Source organism: Coregonus clupeaformis, chromosome 17 (assembly GCF_020615455.1).
Source record: "Coregonus clupeaformis isolate EN_2021a chromosome 17, ASM2061545v1, whole genome shotgun sequence".
NCBI classification, from domain to species: Eukaryota; Metazoa; Chordata; class Actinopteri; order Salmoniformes; family Salmonidae; genus Coregonus; species Coregonus clupeaformis.
Window position 1 is genome coordinate 58,731,261 of NC_059208.1, and position 26,262 is coordinate 58,757,522.

At 43.3% G+C, this 26,262-nt stretch overlaps 1 protein-coding gene across 1 annotated transcript in view; it reads right to left on the reverse strand.

Moving 5' to 3' along the window:
* Nucleotides 1-26,262, reverse strand: part of LOC121586847 (protein CBFA2T1-like) — a 213,176-nt gene that overhangs the window by 37,686 nt on the left and 149,228 nt on the right. The window contains exon 8 of the mRNA XM_045226447.1: nucleotides 11,654-11,849. Within this exon, the coding sequence (XP_045082382.1) occupies nucleotides 11,654-11,849 (196 nt within the window). The remainder of the gene's footprint in view (nucleotides 1-11,653; nucleotides 11,850-26,262) is intronic.

Here is a 26,262-nt window from a genome sequence, read left to right on the forward strand (position 1 = left end):
CAGCCCAGTCAACTAGTAGACAGACAGACAGACACCCAGTCAACTAATAGACAGACAGACAGCCCAGTCAACTAGTAGACAGACAAACAGACAGTCAACTAATAGACAGACATATAACCCAGTCAACTAGTAGACAGACAGACAGCCCAGTCAACTAGTAGACAGACAGACAGCCCAGTCAACTAGTAGACAGACAGATAGCCCAATCAACTAGCAGACAGACAGACAGACAGCCCAGTCAACTAATAGACAGACAGACAGACAGCCCAGTCAACTTGTAGACAGACAGACAGCCCAGTCAACTAGTAGACAGACAGACAGACAGACACCCCAGTCAACTAGTAGAAAGACAGACATCCCAGTCAACTAGTAGACAGACAGACAGACAGACAGCCCAGTCAACTAGTAGACAGACAGACAGACAACTAGTAGACAGACAGACAGCCCAGTCAACTAGTAGACAGTCAGACAGCCCAGTCAACTAATAGACAGACAGACAGACAACTAGTAGACAGACAGACAGCCCAGTCAACTAGTAGACAGACAGACAGCCCAGTCAACTAGTAGACAGACAGACAGACAGCCCAGTCAACTAGTAGACAGACAGACAGCCCAGTCAACTAGTAGACAGACAGATAACCCAGTCAACTAATAGACAGACAGACAGACAGCCCAGTCAACTAGTAGACAGACAGACAGACAGCCCAGTCAACTAGTAGACAGACAGACAACCCAGTCAACTAGTAGACAGACAGACAGACAGCCCAGTCAACTAGTAGACAGACAGACAGCCCAGTCAACTAGTAGACAGACAGACAGACAGCCCAGTCAATTAGTAGACAGACAGACAGACAACTAGTAGACAGACAGACAGACAGACAGCCCAGTCAACTAGTAGACAGACAGACAGCCCAGTCAACTAGTAGACAGACAGACAGCCCAGTCAACTAGTAGACAGACAGACAGCCCAGTCAACTAGTAGACAGACAGATAGCCCAATCAACTAGCAGACAGACAGACAGACAACTAGTAGACAGACAGACAGCCCAGTCAACTAGTAGACAGACAGACAGCCCAGTCAACTAGTAGACAGACAGACAGCCCAGTCAACTAGTAGACAGACAGACAGCCCAGTCAACTAGTAGACAGACAGACAGACAGCCCAGTCAACTAGTAGACAGACAGACAGCCCAGTCAACTAGCAGACAGACAGAGAGACAGCCCAGTCAACTAGTAGACAGACAGACAGACAGCCCAGTCAACTAGTAGACAGACAGACAGACAGCCCAGTCAACTAGTAGACAGACAGACAACCCAGTCAACTAGTAGACAGACAGACAGACAGCCCAGTCAACTAGTAGACAGACAGACAGCCCAGTCAACTAGTAGACAGACAGACAGACAGCCCAGTCAACTAGTAGACAGACAGACAGACAACTAGTAGACAGACAGACAGGCAGCCCAGTCAACTAGTAGACAGACAGATAACCCAGTCAACTAATAGACAGACAGACAGACAGCCCAGTCAACTAGTAGACAGACAGACAGACAGCCCAGTCAACTAGTAGACAGACAGACAACCCAGTCAACTAGTAGACAGACAGACAGACAGCCCAGTCAACTAGTAGACAGACAGACAGCCCAGTCAACTAGTAGACAGACAGACAGACAGCCCAGTCAACTAGTAGACAGACAGACAGACAGACAACTAGTAGACAGACAGACAGCCCAGTCAACTAGTAGACAGACAGACAGACAGCCCAGTCAACTAGTAGACAGACAGACAGCCCAGTCAACTAGTAGACAGACAGACAGACAGCCCAGTCAACTAGTAGACAGACAGACAGCCCAGTCAACTAGTAGACAGACAAACAGCCCAGTCAACTAGTAGACAGACAGACAGACAACTAGTAGACAGACAGACAGCCCAGTCAACTAGTAGACAGACAGACAGCCCAGTCAACTAGTAGACAGACAGACAGACAACCCAGTCAACTAGTAGACAGACAGATAACCCAGTCAACTAGTAGACAGACAGACAGTCCAGTCAACTAGTAGACAGACAGACAGACAGCCCAGTCAACTAGTAGACAGACAGACAGCCCAGTCAACTAGTAGACAGACAGACAGACATCCCAGTCAACTAGTAGACAGACAGACATCCCAGTCAACTAGCAGACAGACAGACAGACAGCCCAGTCAACTAGTAGACAGACAGACAGACAGACAGACAGACAGACAGACAGACAACCCAGTCAACTAGTAGACAGACAGATAACCCAGTCAACTAGTAGACAGACAGACAGACAGCCCAGTCAACTAGTAGACAGACAGACAGACAGCCCACTCACCTAGTAGACAGACAGACAGCCCAGTCAACTAGTAGACAGACAGACAGACAGCCCAGTCAACTAGTAGACAGACAGACAGCCCAGTCAACTAGTAGACAGACACCCAGTCAACTAGTACACAGACAGACAGCCCAGTCAACTAGTAGACAGACAGACAGCCCAGTCAACTAGTAGACAGACAGACAGCCCAGTCAACTAGTAGACAGACAGACAGACAGCCCAGTCAACTAGTAGACAGACAGACAGCCCAGTCAACTAGTAGACAGACAGACAGACAACCCAGTCAACTAGTAGACAGACAGATAACCCAGTCAACTAATAGACAGACAGACAGACAGACAGTCAACTAGTAGACAGACAGATAACCCAGTCAACTAGTAGACAGACAGACAGCCCAGTCAACTAGTAGACAGACAGACAGCCCAGTCAACTAGTAGACAGACAGACAGACAGATAACCCAGTCAACTAGTAGACAGACATATAACCCAGTCAACTAGTAGACAGACAGACAGATAACCCAGTCAACTAGTAGACAGACAGACAGACAGCCCAGTCAACTAGTAGACAGACAGACAGACAACTAGTAGACAGACAGACAGACAGCCCAGTCAACTAGTAGACAGACAGATAACCCAGTCAACTAATAGACAGACAGACAGACAGCCCAGTCAACTAGTAGACAGACAGACAGACAGCCCAGTCAACTAGTAGACAGACAGACAACCCAGTCAACTAGTAGACAGACAGACAGACAGCCCAGTCAACTAGTAGACAGACAGACAGCCCAGTCAACTAGTAGACAGACAGACAGACAGCCCAGTCAACTAGTAGACAGACAGACAGACAGACAACTAGTAGACAGACAGACAGACAGCCCAGTCAACTAGTAGACAGACAGACAGACAGCCCAGTCAACTAGTAGACAGACAGACAGCCCAGTCAACTAGTAGACAGACAGACAGACAGCCCAGTCAACTAGTAGACAGACAGACAGCCCAGTCAACTAGTAGACAGACACCCAGTCAACTAGTACACAGACAGACAGCCCAGTCAACTAGTAGACAGACAGACAGCCCAGTCAACTAGTAGACAGACAGACAGCCCAGTCAACTAGTAGACAGACAGACAGACAGCCCAGTCAACTAGTAGACAGACAGACAGCCCAGTCAACTAGTAGACAGACAGACAGACAACCCAGTCAACTAGTAGACAGACAGATAACCCAGTCAACTAATAGACAGACAGACAGACAGACAGTCAACTAGTAGACAGACAGATAACCCAGTCAACTAGTAGACAGACAGACAGCCCAGTCAACTAGTAGACAGACAGACAGCCCAGTCAACTAGTAGACAGACAGACAGACAGATAACCCAGTCAACTAGTAGACAGACATATAACCCAGTCAACTAGTAGACAGACAGACAGATAACCCAGTCAACTAGTAGACAGACATATAACCCAGTCAACTAGTAGACAGACAGACAGATAACCCAGTCAACTAGTAGACAGACAGACAGCCCAGTCAACTAGTAGACAGACAGACAGACCAGTCAACTAGTAGACAGACAGACAGACAGCCCAGTCAACTAGTAGACAGACAGACAGCCCAGTCAACTAATAGACAGACAGACAGACAGCCCAGTCAACTAGTAGACAGACAGACAGACATCCCAGTCAACTAGTAGACAGACAGATAACCCAGTCAACTAGTAGACAGACAGACAGACAACCCAGTCAACTAAAAGACAGACAGACAGACAGCCCAGTCAACTAGTAGACAGACAGACAGCCCAGTCAACTAGTAGACAGACAGACAGACAGCCCAGTCAACTAATAGACAGACAGACAGACAGCCCAGTCAACTAGTAGACAGACAGACAGCCCAGTCAACTAGCAGACAGACAGACAGACAGCCCAGTCAACTAGTAGACAGACAGACAGCCCAGTCAACTAGTAGACAGACAGACAGCCCAGTCAACTAGTAGACAAACAGACAGCCCAGTCAACTAGTAGACAGACACCCAGTCAACTAGTACACAGACAGACAGCCCAGTCAACTAGTAGACAGACAGACAGCCCAGTCAACTAGTAGACAGACAGACAGCCCAGTCAACTAGTAGACAGACAGACAGACAGCCCAGTCAACTAGTAGACAGACAGACAGCCCAGTCAACTAGTAGACATACAGACAGACAACCCAGTCAACTAGTAGACAGACAGATAACCCAGTCAACTAATAGACAGACAGACAGACAGACAGTCAACTAGTAGACAGACAGATAACCCAGTCAACTAGTAGACAGACAGACAGCCCAGTCAACTAGTAGACAGACAGACAGACAGATAACCCAGTCAACTAGTAGACAGACATATAACCCAGTCAACTAGTAGACAGACAGACAGATAACCCAGTCAACTAGTAGACAGACATATAACCCAGTCAACTAGTAGACAGACAGACAGATAACCCAGTCAACTAGTAGACAGACAGACAGCCCAGTCAACTAGTAGACAGACAGACAGACAGCCCAGTCAACTAGTAGACAGACAGACAGACAGCCCAGTCAACTAGTAGACAGACAGACAGCCCAGTCAACTAGTAGACAGACAGACAGCCCAGTCAACTAGTAGACAGACAGACAGACAGCCCAGTCAACTAGTAGACAGACAGACAGCCCAGTCAACTAGTAGACAGACAGACAGCCCAGTCAACTAGTAGACAGACAGACAGACCAGTCAACTAGTAGACAGACAGACAGACAGCCCAGTCAACTAGTAGACAGACAGACAGCCCAGTCAACTAGTAGACAGACAGACAGACAGCCCAGTCAACTAGTAGACAGACAGACAGCCCAGTCAACTAGTAGACAGACAGACAGACAGCCCAGTCAACTAGTAGACAGACAGACAGACCAGTCAACTAGTAGACAGACAGACAGACCAGTCAACTAGTAGACAGACAGACAGACAGCCCAGTCAACTAGTAGACAGACAGACAGACAGCCCAGTCAACTAGTAGACAGACAGACAGACAGCCCAGTCAACTAGTAGACAGACAGACAGACAGCCCAGTCAATTAGTAGACAGACAGACAGACAGCCCAGTCAACTAATAGACAGACAGACAGACAGCCCAGTCAACTAGTAGACAGACAGACAGACATCCCAGTCAACTAGTAGACAGACAGACAGACAGCCCAGTCAACTAGTAGACAGACAGACAGACAACCCAGTCAACTAATAGACAGACAGACAGACAGCCCAGTCAACTAGTAGACAGACAGACAGACAACCCAGTCAACTAGTAGACAGACAGATAACCCAGTCAACTAGTAGACAGACAGACAGACAGCCCAGTCAACTAGTAGACAGACAGATAACCCAGTCAACTAGTAGACAGACAGACAGCCCAGTCAACTAGAAGACAGACAGATAACCCAGTCAACTAGTAGACAGACAGACAGACAGCCCAGTCAACTAGTAGACAGACAGATAACCCAGTCAACTAGTAGACAGACAGACAGCCCAGTCAACTAGTAGACAGACAGACAGACAGCCCAGTCAACTAGTAGACAGACAGACAGCCCAGTCAACTAGTAGACAGACAGACAGACAGCCCAGTCAACTAGTAGACAGACAGACAGCCTAGTCAACTAGCAGACAGACAGACAGACAGACATCCCAGTCAACTAGTAGACAGACAGACAGACAGACAGACAACCCAGTCAACTAGTAGACAGACAGATAACCCAGTCAACTAGTAGACAGACAGACAGACAGCCCAGTCAACTAGTAGACAGACAGACAGACAGCCCAGTCAACTAGTAGACAGACAGACAGCCCAGTCAACTAGTAGACAGACAGACAGACAGCCCAGTCAACTAGTAGACAGACAGACAGCCCAGTCAACTAGTAGACAGACAGACAGCTCAGTCAACTAGTAGACAGACAGACAGCCCAGTCAACTAGTAGACAGACAGACAGACAGCCCAGTCAACTAGTAGACAGACAGACAGACAGCCCAGTCAACTAGTAGACAGACAGACAGACAGTCAACTAGTAGACAGACAGACAGACAACTAGTAGACAGACAGACATCCCAGTCAACTAGTAGACAGACAGATAACCCAGTCAACTAGTAGACAGACAGACAGACAGACAGCCCAGTCAACTAGTAGACAGACAGACAGACAGACAGTCAACTAGTAGACAGACAGACAACTAGTAGACAGACAGACAGCCCAGTCAACTAGTAGACAGACAGACAGACAGCCCAGTCAACTAGTAGACAGACAGACAGCCCAGTCAACTAGTAGACAGACAGACAGACAGCCCAGTCAACTAGTAGACAGACAGACAGCCCAGTCAACTAGTAGACAGACAGACAGACAGCCCAGTCAACTAGTAGACAGACAGATAACCCAGTCAACTAGTAGACAGACAGACAGACAGCCCAGTCAACTAGTAGACAGACAGACAGACAGCCCAGTCAACTAGTAGACAGACAGACAGCCCAGTCAACTAATAGACAGACAGACAGACAGCCCAGTCAACTAGTAGACAGACAGACAGACAATCCAGTCAACTAGTAGACAGACAGACAGCCCAGTCAACTAGTAGACAGACAGACAGACACCCCAGTCAACTAGTAGACAGACAGACAGACAGACAACCCAGTCAACTAGTAGACAGACAGACAGACAGCCCAGTCAACTAGTAGACAGACAGCCCAGTCAACTAGTAGACAGACAGACAGCCCAGTCAACTAATAGACAGACAGACAGACAGCCCAGTCAACTAGTAGACAGACAGACAGCCCAGTCAACTAGTAGACAGACAGACAGACAGCCCAGTCAACTAGTAGACAGACAGATAACCCAGTCAACTAGTAGACAGACAGATAACCCAGTCAACTAGTAGACAGACACCCAGTCAACTAGTAGACAGACAGACAGCCCAGTCAACTAGTAGACAGACAGATAACCCAGTCAACTAGTAGACAGACAGACAGACAACTAGTAGACAGACAGACAGCCCAGTCAACTAGTAGACAGACAGACAGACCAGTCAACTAGTAGACAGACAGACAGACAGACAGTCAACTAGTAGACAGACAGACAGACAACTAGTAGACAGACAGACAGTCAACTAGTAGACAGACAGACACCCAGTCAACTAGTAGACAGACAGACAGTCAACTAGTAGACAGACAGACAACTAGTAGACAGACAGACAGTCAACTAGTAGACAGACAGACAGCCAACTAGTAGACAGACAGACAGCCCAGTCAACTAGTAGACAGACAGACAGCCCAGTCAACTAGTAGACAGACAGACAGACCAGTCAACTAGTAGACAGACAGACAGACAGACAGTCAACTAGTAGACAGACAGACAGACAACTAGTAGACAGACAGACAGTCAACTAGTAGACAGACAGACACCCAGTCAACTAGTAGACAGACAGACAGACAGTAAACTAGTAGACAGACAGACAGACAACTAGTAGACAGACAGACAGACAACTAGTAGACAGACAGACAGTCAACTAGTAGACAGACAGACAGACAACTAGTAGACAGACAGATAACCCAGTGATAAAACACACCAGTGAAAGGTCATGTAGTCATGCAGGAGGGTTGTTCACCCATGTTCAAAGGTGTATGCCTGACCAGGATGGGAACAGAGATAGCTACTGTCTATCTAGTGTCTGTTTGATTGATTGATTGATTGACTGACTGATTGATCAAGCCCTGTCTCATACCTGGAGTGTTGCTGTCTGCTGTGATACAGATAGCTGGTACTATACTATAACGTAAGTCAACTACTGGTAGAGCACGGCGCTTGTAACGCCAAGGTAGTGGGTTCGATCCCCGGGACCACCCATACACAAAAATGTATGCACGCATGACTGTAAGTCGCTTTGGATAAAAGCGTCTGCTAAATGGCATATTATTTATTTGTTATTTAACTAGTTGGCAGGTAGCTCAGTGGTTAAGAGCGTTGTGCCAGTAACCGGGAGGTTGCTGGTTCTAATCCCCGAGCCGACTAGGTGAAAAATCTGTTGATGTGCCCTTAAGCAAGGCACTTAACCCTAATTGCTCATGTAAGTCGCTCTGGATAAGAGTGTCTGCTAAATGACCAAAATAATAATTATATACAGTTGAAGTTGGAAGTTTACATACACTTAGGTTGGAGTCATTAAAACTTGTTTTTCAACCACTCCACACATGTCTTGTTAACAAACTATAGTTTTGGCAAGTCGGTTAGGACATCTACTTTGTGCATGACACAAGTAATTTTTCCAACAATTGTTTACAGACAGATTATTTCACTTATAATTCACTGTATCACAATTCCAGTGGGTCAGAAATTTACATACACTAAGTTGACTGTGCCTTTAAACAGCTTGGGAAATTCTAGAAAATGATGTCATGGCTTTAGAAGCTTCTGATAGGCTAATTGACATCATTTGAGTCAATTGGAGGTGTACCTGTGGATGTACTTCAAGGCCTACCTTCAAACTCAGTGCCTCTTTGCTTGACATCATGGGAAAATCAAAATAAATCAGCCAAGACCTCAGGAAAATAACTATAGACCTCCACAAGTCTGGTTCATCCTTGGGAGCCATTTCCAAACGCCTGAAGGTACCACATTCATCTGTACAAACAATAGTACGCAGCCGTCATACAGCTCAGGAAGGAGACGCGTTCTGTCTCCTAGAGATGAACGTACTTTGGTGCGAAAAGTGCAAATCAATCCCAGAACAACAGCAAAGGACCTTGTGAAGATGCTGGAGGAAACAGGTACAAAAGTATCTATATCCACAGTAAAACGAGTCCTACAGTGGGGAGAACAAGTATTTGATACACTGCCCATTTTGCAGGTTTTCCTACTTACAAAGCATGTAGAGGTCTGTAATTTTTATCATAGGTACATTTCAACTGTGACATAAGTATTTGATACATCAGAAAAGCAGAACTTAATATTTGGTACAGAAACCTTTGTTTGCAATTACAGAGATCATACGTTTCCTGTAGGTCTTGACCAGGTTTGCACACATTGCAGCAGGGATTTTGGCCCATCCTCCATACAGACCTTCTCCAGATGCTTCAGGGTTTCGGGGCTGTCGCTGGGCAATACAGACTTTCAGCTCCCTCCAAATATTTTCTATTGGGTTCAGGTCTGGAGACTGGCTAGGCCACTCCAGGACCTTGAGATGCTTTTACAGAGCCACTCCTTAGTTGCCCTGGCTGTGTGTTTCGGGTCGTTGTCATGCTGGAAGACCCAGCCACGACCCATCTTCAATGCTCTTACTGAGGGAAGGAGGTTGTTGGCCAAGATCTCGTGATACATGGCCCCATCCATCCTCCCCCTCAATACGGTGCAGTCGTCCTGTCCCCTTTGCAGAAAAGCATCCCCAAAGAATGATGTTTCCACCTCCATGCTTCACGGTTGGGATGGTGTTCTTGGGGTTGTACTCATCCTTCTTCTTCCTCCAAACACGGCGAGTGGAGTTTAGACCAAAAATCTCTATTTTTGTCTCATCAGACCACATGACCTTCTCCCATTCCTCCTCTGGATCATCCAGATGGTCATTGGCAAACTTCAGACGGGACTGGACATGCGCTGGCTTGAGCAGGGGGACCTTGCGTGCTCTGCAGGATTTTAATCCATGACGGCGTAGTGTGTTACTAATGGTTTTCTTTGAGACTGTGGTTCCAGCTCTCTTCAGGTCATTGACCATGTCCTGCCGTGTAGTTCTGGGCTGATCCCTCACCTTCCTCATGATCATTGATGCCCCACGAGGTGAGATCTTGCATGGAGCCCCAGACCGAGGGTGATTGACCGTCATCTTGAACTTCTTCAATTTTCTAATAATTGCGCCAACAGTTGTTGCCTTCTCACCAAGCTGCTTGCCTATTGTCCTGTAGCCCATCCCAGCCTTGTGCAGGTCTACAATTGTATCCCTGATGTCCTTACACAGCTCTCTGGTCTTGGCCATTGTGGAGGTTGGAGTCTGTTTGATTGAGTGTGTGGACAGGTGTCTTTTATACAGGTAACGAGTTCAAACAGGTGCAATTAATACAGGTAATGAGTGGAGAACAGGAGGGCTTCTTAAAGAAAAACTAACAGGTCTGTGAGAGCCGGAATTCTTACTGGTTGGTAGGTGATCAAATACTTATGTCATGCAATAAAATGCAAATGAATTACTTAAAAATCATACAATGTGATTTTCTGGATTTTTGTTTTAGATTCCGTCTCTCACAGTTGAAGTGTACCTATGATAGAAATTACAGACCTCTACATGCTTTGTAAGTAGGAAAACCTGCAAAATCGGCAGTGTATCAAATACTTGTTCTCCTCACTGTATATCGACATAACCTAGCCGCTCAGCAAGGAAGAAGCCACTACTCCAAAACCACCAAAAAAAAGCCAGACTACGGTTTGCAACTGCACATGGGGACTAAGATCGTACTTTTTGGAGAAATATCATCTAGTCTGATTAAACAAAAATATAACTGTTTGGCCTATAAGACCATCGTTATGTTTGGAGGAAAAAGGGGGCAACTGCAAGCCGAAGAACACTATCCCAACCGTGAAGCACAGGGGTGGCAGCATCATGCTGTGGGGGTGCTTGCTGCAGGAGGGACTGGTGCACTTCACAAAATAGATGGCATCATGAAGAAGGAAAATTATGTGGATATATTGAAGCAACATCTCAAGACATCAGTCAGGAAGTTAAAGCTTGGTCGCAAATGGGTCTTCCAAATGGACAATGACCCCAAGCATACTTCCAAAGTTGTGGCAAAATGGCTTAAGGACAACAAAGTCAAGGTATTGGAGTGGCCATCACAAAGCCCTGACCTCAATCCTATAGAAAATGAGTGGGCAGAACTGAAAAAGCGTGTGCGAGCAAGGAGGCCTACAAACCTGACTCAGTTACACCAGCTCTGTCTGGAGGAAAAGGCCAAAATTCACCCAATTTATTGTGGGAAGCTTGTGGGAGGCTACCCGAAACGTTTGACCCAAGTTAAACAATTGAAAGGCAATGCTACCAAATACTAATTGAGTGTATATAAACTTCTGACCCGCTGGGAATGTGATGAAAGAAATAAAAGCTTAAATAAATCATTCTCTCTACAATTATTCTGACATTTCACATTCTTAATATAAAGTGGTGATCCTAACTGACCTAAGACAGGGAATTTTTACTAGGATTAAATGTCAGGAATTGTGAAAAACTGACGTTAAATGTATTTGGCTAAGGTGTATGTAAACTTCCGACTTCAACTGTACCTGTTGTGTAGTTATCCTGTCCTGCAGGACTCTGCTGTCTGCTCTGGGTCCTGCTGGCTCCTTTCTTCAGGTCCTCTGCGTCGCTGTATCGTCTGATCCAGTAGTTGAGCTCCTCCCTGTCGGCCTCCTGGCAGCGCCGCAGCACGGTGAGAGAACGCCGCGTCTTCTCTACCATGTCCATGATGCAGTTCAGCAGCTGAGGAGGGGGAAGGTGCTGAGTGAAGCACCATAGACACCACAGACAATATGTTCTGTATCTATAACCAGCACCAGAGACAATATGTTCTATATCTATAACAAGCACCATAGACAATATGTTCTATATATAACCAGCACCATAGACAATATGTTCTGTATCTATAACCAGCACCAGAGACAATATGTTCTGTATCTATAACCAGCACCATAGACAGCACAGACAATATGTTCTGTATCTATAACAAGCACCATAGACAATATGTTCTGTATCTATAACAAGCACCATAGACAATATGTTCTATATATAACAAGCACCATAGACAATATGTTCTGTATCTATAACAAGCACCATAGACAATATGTTCTGTATCTATAACAAGCACCATAGACAATATGTTCTGTATCTATAACCAGCACCAGAGACAATATGTTATATATCTATAACCAGCACCATAGACAATATGTTCTGTATCTATAACCAGCACCATAGACAATATGTTATATATCTATAACAAGCACCATAGACAATATGTTATATATCTATAACAAGCACCATAGACAATATGTTATATATCTATAACAAGCACCATAGACAATATGTTATATATCTATAACAAGCACCATAGACAATATGTTATATATCTATAACAAGCACCATAGACAATATGTTATATATCTATAACCAGCACCATAGACAATATGTTCTATATCTATAACCAGCACCAGAGACAATATGTTCTGTATCTATAACCAGCACCATAGACAGCACAGACAATATGTTCTGTATCTATAACAAGCACCATAGACAATATGTTCTGTATCTATAACCAGCACCATAGACAATATGTTATATATCTATAACAAGCACCATAGACAATATGTTCTATATATAACCAGCACCATAGACAATATGTTCTGTATCTATAACAAGCACCATAGACAATATGTTATATATCTATAACAAGCACCATAGACAATATGTTATATATCTATAACAAGCACCATAGACAATATGTTCTATATATAACCAGCACCATAGACAATATGTTCTGTATCTATAACAAGCACCATAGACAATATGTTATATATCTATAACAAGCACCATTTACAATATGTTATATATCTATAACAAGCACCATAGACAATATGTTCTATATATAACCAGCACCATAGACAATATGTTCTGTATCTATAACAAGCACCATAGACAATATGTTCTATATCTATAACAAGCACCAGAGACAATATGTTATATATCTATAACAAGCACCATAGACAATATGTTATATATCTATAACAAGCACCATAGACAATATGTTCTATATATAACCAGCACCATAGACAATATGTTCTGTATCTATAACAAGCACCATAGACAATATGTTATATATCTATAACAAGCACCATAGACAATATGTTATATATCTATAACAAGCACCATAGACAATATGTTCTATATATAACCAGCACCATAGACAATATGTTCTGTATCTATAACAAGCACCAGAGACAATATGTTATATATCTATAACAAGCACCATAGACAATATGTTCTGTATCTATAACAAGCACCATAGACAATATGTTCTATATCTATAACAAGCACCATAGACAATATGTTCTATATCTATAACAAGCACCAGAGACAATATGTTATATATCTATAACAAGCACCATAGACAATATGTTCTATATCTATAACAAGCACCAGAGACAATATGTTCTATATCTATAACAAGCACCAGAGACAATATGTTATCTATCTATAACAAGCACCATAGACAATATGTTCTGTATCTATAACAAGCACCATAGACAATATGTTATATATCTATAACAAGCACCATAGACAATATGTTCTATATCTATAACAAGCACCAGAGACAATATGTTATATATCTATAACAAGCACCATAGACAATATGTTATATATCTATAACAAGCACCATAGACAATATGTTCTATATCTATAACAAGCACCATAGACAATATGTTCTGTATCTATAACAAGCACCATAGACAATATGTTATATATCTATAACAAGCACCATAGACAATATGTTCTATATATAACCAGCACCATAGACAATATGTTCTGTATCTATAACAAGCACCATAGACAATATGTTCTGTATCTATAACAAGCACCATAGACAATATGTTCTGTATCTATAACCAGCACCATAGACAATATGTTATATATCTATAACAAGCACCATAGACAATATGTTATATATATAACCAGCACCATAGACAATATGTTCTGTATCTATAACAAGCACCATAGACAATATGTTATATATCTATAACAAGCACCATAGACAATATGTTATATATCTATAACAAGCACCATAGACAATATGTTATATATCTATAACAAGCACCATAGACAATATGTTATATATCTATAACAAGCACCATAGACAATATGTTATATATCTATAACAAGCACCATAGACAATATGTTATATATCTATAACCAGCACCATAGACAATATGTTCTATATCTATAACCAGCACCAGAGACAATATGTTCTGTATCTATAACCAGCACCATAGACAGCACAGACAATATGTTCTGTATCTATAACAAGCACCATAGACAATATGTTCTGTATCTATAACCAGCACCATAGACAATATGTTATATATCTATAACAAGCACCATAGACAATATGTTCTATATATAACCAGCACCATAGACAATATGTTCTGTATCTATAACAAGCACCATAGACAATATGTTATATATCTATAACAAGCACCATAGACAATATGTTATATATCTATAACAAGCACCATAGACAATATGTTCTATATATAACCAGCACCATAGACAATATGTTCTGTATCTATAACAAGCACCATAGACAATATGTTATATATCTATAACAAGCACCATTTACAATATGTTATATATCTATAACAATCACCATAGACAATATGTTCTATATATAACCAGCACCATAGACAATATGTTCTGTATCTATAACAAGCACCTTAGACAATATGTTCTATATCTATAACAAGCACCAGAGACAATATGTTATATATCTATAACAAGCACCATAGACAATATGTTATATATCTATAACAAGCACCATAGACAATATGTTCTATATATAACCAGCACCATAGACAATATGTTCTGTATCTATAACAAGCACCATAGACAATATGTTATATATCTATAACAAGCACCATAGACAATATGTTATATATCTATAACAAGCACCATAGACAATATGTTCTATATATAACCAGCACCATAGACAATATGTTCTGTATCTATAACAAGCACCAGAGACAATATGTTATATATCTATAACAAGCACCATAGACAATATGTTCTGTATCTATAACAAGCACCATAGACAATATGTTCTATATCTATAACAAGCACCATAGACAATATGTTCTATATCTATAACAAGCACCAGAGACAATATGTTATATATCTATAACAAGCACCATAGACAATATGTTCTATATCTATAACAAGCACCAGAGACAATATGTTCTATATCTATAACAAGCACCAGAGACAATATGTTATCTATCTATAACAAGCACCATAGACAATATGTTCTGTATCTATAACAAGCACCATAGACAATATGTTATATATCTATAACAAGCACCATAGACAATATGTTCTATATCTATAATAAGCACCAGAGACAATATGTTATATATCTATAACAAGCACTATAGACAATATGTTATATATCTATAACAAGCACCATAGACAATATGTTCTATATCTATAACAAGCACCATAGACAATATGTTCTGTATCTATAACAAGCACCATAGACAATATGTTATATATCTATAACAAGCACCATAGACAATATGTTCTATATATAACCAGCACCATAGACAATATGTTCTGTATCTATAACAAGCACCATAGACAATATGTTCTGTATCTATAACAAGCACCATAGACAATATGTTCTGTATCTATAACCAGCACCATAGACAATATGTTATATATCTATAACAAGCACCATAGACAATATGTTATATATATAACCAGCACCATAGACAATATGTTCTGTATCTATAACAAGCACCATAGACAATATGTTATATATCTATAACAAGCACCATAGACAATATGTTATATATCTATAACAAGCACCATAGACAATATGTTCTATATATAACCAGCACCATAGACAATATGTTCTGTATCTATAACAAGCACCATAGACAATATGTTATATATCTATAACAAGCACCATAGACAATATGTTATATATCTATAACAAGCACCATAGACAATATGTTCTATATATAACCAGCACCATAGACAATATGTTCTGTATCTATAACAAGCACCATAGACAATATGTTCTATATCTATAACAAGCACCAGAGACAATATGTTATATATCTATAACAAGCACCATAGACAATATGTTATATATCTATAACAAGCACCATAGACAATATGTTCTATATATAACCAGCACCATAGACAATATGTTCTGTATCTATAACAAGCACCATAGACAATATGTTATATATCTATAACAAGCACCATAGACAATATGTTATATATCTATAACAAGCTACCATAGACAATATGTTCTATATATAACCAGCACCATAGACAATATGTTCTGTATCTATAACAAGCACCAGAGACAATATGTTATATATCTATAACAAGCACCATAGACAATATGTTCTGTATCTATAACAAGCACCATAGACAATATGTTCTATATCTATAACAAGCACCATAGACAATATGTTCTATATCTATAACAAGCACCAGAGACAATATGTTATATATCTATAACAAGCACCATAGACAATATGTTCTATATCTATAACAAGCACCAGAGACAATATGTTATATATCTATAACAAGCACCATAGACAATATGTTCTGTATCTATAACAAGCACCATAGACAATATGTTATATATCTATAACAAGCACCATAGACAATATGTTCTATATCTATAACAAGCACCAGAGACAATATGTTATATATCTATAACAAGCACCATAGACAATATGTTATATATCTATAACAAGCACCATAGACAATATGTTCTATATCTATAACAAGCACCATAGACAATATGTTCTGTATCTATAACAAGCACCATAGACAATATGTTATATATCTATAACAAGCACCAGAGACAATATGTTCTATATCTATAACAAGCACCAGAGACAATATGTTATATATCTATAACAAGCACCATAGACAATATGTTCTGTATCTATAACAAGCACCATAGACAATATGTTCTGTATCTATAACAAAAACCACAGACAATATGTTATATATCTATAACAAGCACCATAGACAATATGTTATATATCTATAACAAGCACCAGAGACAATATGTTCTATATATAACCAGCACCAGAGACAATATGTTATATATCTATAACAAGCACCATAGACAATATGTTCTGTATCTATAACCAGCACCATAGACAGCACAGACAATATGTTATATATCTATAACAAGCACCAGAGACAATATGTTCTATATATAACCAGCACCAGAGACAATATGTTATATATCTATAACAAGCACCATAGACAATATGTTCTGTATCTATAACCAGCACCATAGACAATATGTTATATATCTATAACAAGCACCATAGACAATATGTTCTGTATCTATAACCAGCACCATAGACAATATGTTATATATCTATAACAAGCACCATAGACAATATGTTATATATCTATAACAAGCACCATAGACAATATGTTCTGTATCTATAACAAGCACCATAGACAATATGTTATATATCTATAACAAGCACCATAGACAATATGTTATATATCTATAACCAGCACCATAGACAATATGTTCTATATCTATAACAAGCACCAGAGACAATGTGTTATATATCTATAACAAGCACCATAGACAATATGTTCTATATCTATAACAAGCACCATAGACAATATGTTCTATATATAACAAGCACCATAGACAATATGTTCTGTATCTATAACAAGCACCATAGACAATATGTTATATATCTATAACAAGCACCATAGACAATATGTTCTATATCTATAACAAGCACCAGAGACAATATGTTCTATATCTATAACAAGCACCAGAGACAATATGTTATATATCTATAACAAGCACCATAGACAATATGTTCTGTATCTATAACAAGCACCATAGACAATATGTTATATATCTATAACAAGCACCATAGACAATATGTTCTATATCTATAACAAGCACCAGAGACAATATGTTATATATCTATAACAAGCACCATAGACAATATGTTATATATCTATAACAAGCACCATAGACAATATGTTCTGTATCTATAACAAGCACCATAGACAATATGTTCTGTATCTATAACAAAAACCACAGACAATATGTTATATATCTATAACAAGCACCATAGACAATATGTTATATATCTATAACAAGCACCAGAGACAATATGTTCTATATATAACCAGCACCAGAGACAATATGTTATATATCTATAACAAGCACCATAGACAATATGTTCTGTATCTATAACCAGCACCATAGACAGCACAGACAATATGTTATATATCTATAACAAGCACCAGAGACAATATGTTCTATATATAACCAGCACCAGAGACAATATGTTATATATCTATAACAAGCACCATAGACAATATGTTCTGTATCTATAACCAGCACCATAGACAATATGTTATATATCTATAACAAGCACCATAGACAATATGTTCTGTATCTATAACCAGCACCATAGACAATATGTTATATATCTATAACAAGCACCATAGACAATATGTTATATATCTATAACAAGCACCATAGACAATATGTTCTGTATCTATAACAAGCACCATAGACAATATGTTATATATCTATAACAAGCACCATAGACAATATGTTATATATCTATAACAAGCACCATAGACAATATGTTCTATATCTATAACAAGCACCAGAGACAATGTGTTATATATCTATAACAAGCACCATAGACAATATGTTCTATATCTATAACAAGCACCATAGACAATATGTTCTATATATAACAAGCACCATAGACAATATGTTCTGTATCTATAACAAGCACCATAGACAATATGTTATATATCTATAACAAGCACCATAGACAATATGTTCTATATCTATAACAAGCACCAGAGACAATATGTTCTATATCTATAACAAGCACCAGAGACAATATGTTATATATCTATAACAAGCACCATAGACAATATGTTCTGTATCTATAACAAGCACCATAGACAATATGTTATATATCTATAACAAGCACCATAGACAATATGTTCTATATCTATAACAAGCACCAGAGACAATATGTTATATATCTATAACAAGCACCATAGACAATATGTTATATATCTATAACAAGCACCATAGACAATATGTTCTATATCTATAACAAGCACCATAGACAATATGTTCTATATATAACAAGCACCATAGACAATATGTTCTGTATCTATAACAAGCACCATAGACAATATGTTATATATCTATAACAAGCACCATAGACAATATGTTCTATATCTATAACAAGCACCATAGACAATATGTTCTGTATCTATAACAAGCACCATAGACAATATGTTATATATCTATAACAAGCACCATAGACAATATGTTCTATATCTATAACAAGCACCAGAGACAATATGTTATATATCTATAACAAGCACCATAGACAATATGTTCTGTATCTATAACAAGCACCATAGACAATATGTTCTGTATCTATAACAAGCACCACAGACAATATGTTATATATCTATAACAAGCACCATAGACAATATGTTATATATCTATAACAAGCACCAGAGACAATATGTTCTATATATAACCAGCACCAGAGACAATATGTTATATATCTATAACAAGCACCATAGACAATATGTTCTGTATCTATAACCAGCACCATAGACAGCACAGACAATATGTTATATATCTATAACAAGCACCAGAGACACTATGTTCTATATATAACCAGCACCAGAGACAATATGTTATATATCTATAACAAGCACCATAGACAATATGTTCTGTATCTATAACCAGCACCATAGACAATATGTTATATATCTATAACAAGCACCATAGACAATATGTTCTGTATCTATAACCAGCACCATAGACAATATGTTATATATCTATAACAAGCACCATAGACAATATGTTCTATATATAACCAGCACCATAGACAATATGTTCTATATCTACAACAAGCACCATAGACAATATGTTCTATATCTATAACAAGCACCATAGACAATATGTTATATATCTATAACAGGCACCATAGACAATATGTTCTGTATCTATAACAAGCACCATAGACAATATCTCCTATATATAACCAGCACCAGAGACAATATGTTATATATCTATAACAAGCACCATAGACAATATGTTCTATATCTATAACAAGCACCATAGACAATATGTTCTATATCTATAACAAGCACCATAGACAATATGTTCTATATCTATAACAAGCACCATAGACAATATGTTCTGTATCTATAACAAGCACCATAGACAATATGTTATATATCTATAACAAGCACCATAGACAATATGTTATATATCTATAACAAGCACCATAGACAATATGTTCTGTATCTATAACAAGCACCATAGACAATATGTTCTGTATCTATAACCAGCACCAGAGACAATATGTTCTGTATCTATAACAAGCACCATAGACAATATGTTCTATATATAACCAGCACCATAGACAATATGTTATATATATCTATAACAAGCACCATAGACAATATGTTATATATCTATAACAAGCACCAGAGACAATATGTTCTATATATAACATGTTCTATCCAGTGCTGTATCAGTTCAGCAGCTGAGGAGGGGGTAGGTGCTGTATCAGTTCAGCAGCTGAGGAGGGGGTAGGTGCTGTCAGTTAAGCAGCTGAGGAGGGGTAGGGGTGCTGTCAGTTCAGCAGCTGAGGAGGGGTAGGTGCTGTATTAGTTCAGCAGCTGAGGAGGGGGTAGGTGCTGTCAGTTAAGCAGCTGAGGGGGGGGGTAGGTGCTGTCAGTTCAGCAGCTGAGGAGGGGGTAGGTGCTGTATTAGTTCAGCAGCTGAGGAGGGGTAGGTGCTGTCAGTTCAGCAGCTGAGGAGGGGGTAGGTGCTGTATCAGTTCAACAGCTGAGGAGGGGGTAGGTGCTGTCAGTTCAGCAGCTGAGGAGGGGGTAGGTGCTGTCAGTTCAGCAGCTGAGGAGGGGGTAGGTGCTGTATCAGTTCAGCAGCTGAGGAGTGGGTAGGTGCTGTATCAGTTCAGCAGCTGAGGAGGGGGGTAGGTGCTGTATCAGTTCAGCAGCTGAGGAGGGGGTAGGTGCTGTATCAGTTCAGTAGCTGAGGAGGGGGTAGGTGCTGTATCAGTTCAGCAGCTGAGGAGGGGGTAGGTGCTGTCAGTTCAGCAGCTGAGGAGGGGGTAGGTGCTGTATCAGTTCAGCAGCTGAGGAGGGGTAGGTGCTGTATCAGTTCAGCAGCTGAGGAGGGGTAGGTGCTGTATCAGTTCAGCAGCTGAGGAGGGGGTAGGTGCTGTATCAGTTCAGCAGCTGAGGAGGGGGTAGGTGCTGTATCAGTTCAGCAGCTGAGGAGGGGGTAGGTGCTGTATCAGTTCAGCAGCTGAGGAGGGGGTAGGTGCTGTATCAGTTCAGCAGCTGAGGAGGGGTAGGTGATGTATCAGTTCAGCAGCTGAGGAGGGGGTAGGTGCTGTATCAGTTCAGCAGCTGAGGAGGGGGTAGGTGCTGTCAGTTCAGCAGCTGAGGAGGGGGTAGGTGCTGTATCAGTTCAGCAGCTGAGGAGGGGGTAGGTGCTGTCAGTTCAGCAGCTGAGGAGGGGTAGGTGCTGTATCAGTTCAGCAGCTGAGGAGGGGGGTAGGTGCTGTCAGTTCAGCAGCTGAGGAGGGGGTAGGTGCTGTCAGTTCAGCAGCTGAGGAGGGGGTAGGTGCTGTATTAGTTCAGCAGCTGAGGAGGGGGTAGGTGCTGTATCAGTTCAGCAGCTGAGGAGGGGGTAGGTGCTGTCAGTTCAGCAGCTGAGGAGGGTAGGTGCTGTATCAGTTCAGCAGCTGAGGAGGGGGTAGGTGCTGTATCAGTTCAGCAGCTGAGGAGGGGGTAGGTGCTGTATCAGTTCAGCAGTTGAGGAGGGGTAGGTGCTGTATTAGTTCAGCAGCTGAGGAGGGGGTAGGTGCTGTCAGTTCAACAGCTGAGGAGGGGTAGGTGCTGTATCAGTTCAGCAGCTGAGGAGGGGTAGGTGCTGTATCAGTTCAGCAGCTGAGGAGGGGTAGGTGCTGTATCAGTTCAGCAGCTGAGGAGGGGGTAGGTGCTGTATTAGTTCAGCAGCTGAGGAGGGGGTAGGTGCTGTCAGTTCAACAGCTGAGGAGGGGGTAGGTGCTGTATCAGTTCAGCAGCTGAGGAGGGGGTAGGTGCTGTATCAGTTCAGCAGCTGAGGAGGGGGTAGGTGCTGTATTAGTTCAGCAGCTGAGGAGGGGGTAGGTGCTGTATTAGTTCAGCAGCTGAGGAGGGGGTAGGTGCTGTCAGTTCAGCAGCTGAGGTTGGGTAGGTGCTGTCAGTTCAGCAGCTGAGGAGGGGGTAGGTGCTGTATTAGTTCAGCAGCTGAGAGGGGGTAGGTGCTGTATCAGTTCAGCAGCTGAGGAGGGGGTAGGTGCTGTCAGTTCAGCAGCTGAGGAGGGGGTAGGTGCTGTATCAGTTCAACAGCTGAGGAGGGGTAGGTGCTGTATCAGTTCAGCAGCTGAGGAGGGGGTAGGTGCTGTCCGTTCAGCAGCTGAGGAGGGGTAGGTGCTGTATCAGTTCAGCAGCTGAGGAGGGGGTAGGTGCTGTATTAGTTCAGCAGCTGAGGAGGGGGTAGGTGCTGTATCAGTTCAGCAGCTGAGGAGGGGGTAGGTGCTGTATCAGTTCAGCAGCTGAGGAGGGGGTAGGTGCTGTATCAGTTCAGCAGCTGAGGAGGGGTAGGTGCTGTCAGTTCAGCAGCTGAGGAGGGGGTAGGTGCTGTCAGTTCAGCAGCTGAGGAGGGGGGTAGGTGCTGTCAGTTCAGCAGCTGAGGAGGGGTAGGTGCTGTATCAGTTCAGCAGCTGAGGAGGGGGTAGGTGCTGTCAGTTCAGCAGCTGAGGAGGGGGTAGGTGCTGTCAGTTCAGCAGCTGAGGAGGGGTAGGTGCTGTATTAGTTCAGCAGCTGAGGAGGGGTAGGTGCTGTATCAGTTCAGCAGCTGAGGAGGGGTAGGTGCTGTATCAGTTCAGCAGCTGAGGAGGGGGTAGGTGCTGTATCAGTTCAGCAGCTGAGGAGGGGTAGGTGCTGTCAGTTCAGCAGCTGAGGAGGGGTAGGTGCTGTATAAGTTCAGCAGCTGAGGAGGGGGTAGGTGCTGTATTAGTTCAGCAGCTGAGGAGGGGGTAGGTGCTGTATCAGTTCAGCAGCTGAGGAGGGGGTAGGTGCTGTCAGTTCAGCAGCTGAGGATGGGGTAGGTGCTGTATCAGTTCAGCAGCTGAGGAGGGGGTAGGTGCTGTCAGTTCAGCAGCTGAGGAGGGGGTAGGTGCTGTATCAGTTCAGCAGCTGAGGAGGGGGTAGGTGCTGGATTAGTTCAGCAGCTGAGGAGGGTGTAGGTGCTGTCAGTTCAGCAGCTGAGGAGGGGTAGGTGCTGTATTAGTTCAGCAGCTGAGGAGGGGTAGGTGCTGTATCAGTTCAGCAGCTGAGGAGGGGTAGGTGCTGTCAGTTCAGCAGCTGAGGAGGGGGGTAGGTGCTGTATTAGTTCAGCAGCTGAGGAGGGGGTAGGTGCTGTCAGTTCAGCAGCTGAGGAGGGGGTAGGTGCTGTATTAGTTCAGCAGCTGAGGAAGGGGTAGGTGCTGTCAGTTCAGCAGCTGAGGAGGGGGTAGGTGCTGTATTAGTTCAGCAGCTGAGGAGGGGGTAGGTGCTGTCAGTTCAGCAGCTGAGGAGGGGGTAGGTGCTGTCAGTTCAGCAGCTGAGGAGGGGGTAGGTGCTGTATCAGTTCAGCAGCTGAGGAGGGGGGTAGGTGCTGTCAGTTCAGCAGCTGAGGAGGGGTAGGTGCTGTATCAGTTCAACAGCTGAGGAGGGGTAGGTGCTGTCAGTTCAGCAGCTGAGGAGGGGGTAGGTGCTGTCAGTTCAGCAGCTGAGGAGGGGGTAGGTGCTGTATCAGTTCAGCAGCTGAGGAGTGGGTAGGTGCTGTATCAGTTCAGCAGCTGAGGAGGGGGTAGGTGCTGTATCAGTTCAGCAGCTGAGGAGGGGGTAGGTGCTGTATCAGTTCAGTAGCTGAGGAGGGGTAGGTGCTGTATCAGTTCAGCAGCTGAGGAGGGGGTAGGTGCTGTCAGTTCAGCAGCTGAGGAGGGGTAGGTGCTGTATCAGTTCAGCAGCTGAGGAGGGGGTAGGTGCTGTATCAGTTCAGCAGCTGAGGAGGGGTAGGTGCTGTATCAGTTCAGCAGCTGAGGAGGGGGTAGGTGCTGTATCAGTTCAGCAGCTGAGGAGGGGGTAGGTGCTGTATCAGTTCAGCAGCTGAGGAGGGGTAGGTGCTGTATCAGTTCAGCAGCTGAGGAGGGGGTAGGTGCTGTATCAGTTCAGCAGCTGAGGGAGGGGTAGGTGATGTATCAGTTCAGCAGCTGAGGAGGGGGTAGGTGCTGTATCAGTTCAGCAGCTGAGGAGGGGGTAGGTGCTGTCAGTTCAGCAGCTGAGGAGGGGTAGGTGCTGTATCAGTTCAGCAGCTGAGGAGGGGGTAGGTGCTGTCAGTTCAGCAGCTGAGGAGGGGTAGGTGCTGTATCAGTTCAGCAGCTGAGGAGGGGGTAGGTGCTGTCAGTTCAGCAGCTGAGGAGGGGTAGGTGCTGTCAGTTCAGCAGCTGAGGAGGGGGTAGGTGCTGTATTAGTTCAGCAGCTGAGGAGGGGGTAGGTGCTGTATCAGTTCAGCAGCTGAGGAGGGGTAGGTGCTGTCAGTTCAGCAGCTGAGGAGGGGTAGGTGCTGTATCAGTTCAGCAGCTGAGGAGGGGTAGGTGCTGTATCAGTTCAGCAGCTGAGGAGGGGGTAGGTGCTGTATCAGTTCAGCAGTTGAGGAGGGGGGTAGGTGCTGTATTAGTTCAGCAGCTGAGGAGGGGTAGGTGCTGTCAGTTCAACAGCTGAGGAGGGGTAGGTGCTGTATCAGTTCAGCAGCTGAGGAGGGGGTAGGTGCTGTATCAGTTCAGCAGCTGAGGAGGGGGTAGGTGCTGTATTAGTTCAGCAGCTGAGGAGGGGGTAGGTGCTGTATTAGTTCAGCAGCTGAGGAGGGGGTAGGTGCTGTCAGTTCAACAGCTGAGGAGGGGGTAGGTGCTGTATCAGTTCAGCAGCTGAGGAGGGAGGGTAGGTGCTGTATCAGTTCAGCAGCTGAGGAGGGGTAGGTGCTGTATTAGTTCAGCAGCTGGGAGGAGGGGTAGGTGCTGTATTAGTTCAGCAGCTGAGGAGGGGGTAGGTGCTGTCAGTTCAGCAGCTGAGGTTGGGTAGGTGCTGTCAGTTCAGCAGCTGAGGAGGGGGTAGGTGCTGTATTAGTTCAGCAGCTGAGGAGGGGGTAGGTGCTGTATCAGTTCAGCAGCTGAGGAGGGGGTAGGTGCTGTCAGTTCAGCAGCTGAGGAGGGGGTAGGTGCTGTATCAGTTCAACAGCTGAGGAGGGGTAGGTGCTGTATCAGTTCAGCAGCTGAGGAGGGGGTAGGTGCTGTCAGTTCAGCAGCTGAGGAGGGGGTAGGTGCTGTATCAGTTCAGCAGCTGAGGAGGGGGGTAGGTGCTGTATTAGTTCAGCAGCTGAGGAGGGGGGTAGGTGCTGTATCAGTTCAGCAGCTGAGGAGGGGGTAGGTGCTGTATCAGTTCAGCAGCTGAGGAGGGGGTAGGTGCTGTATCAGTTCAGCAGCTGAGGAGGGGGTAGGTGCTGTCAGTTCAGCAGCTGAGGAGGGGGTAGGTGCTGTCAGTTCAGCAGCTGAGGAGGGGTAGGTGCTGTCAGTTCAGCAGCTGAGGAGGGGGTAGGTGCTGTATCAGTTCAGCAGCTGAGGAGGGGTAGGTGCTGTCAGTTCAGCAGCTGAGGAGGGGGTAGGTGCTGTTAGTTCAGCAGCTGAGGAGGGGGTAGGTGCTGTATCAGTTCAGCAGCTGAGGAGGGGGTAGGTGCTGTATCAGTTCAGCAGCTGAGGAGGGGGTAGGTGCTGTATCAGTTCAGCAGCTGAGGAGGGGGTAGGTGCTGTCAGTTCAGCAGCTGAGGAGGGGGTAGGTGCTGTATAAGTTCAGCAGCTGAGGAGGGGGTAGGTGCTGTATTAGTTCAGCAGCTGAGGAGGGGGTAGGTGCTGTATCAGTTCAGCAGCTGAGGAGGGGGGTAGGTGCT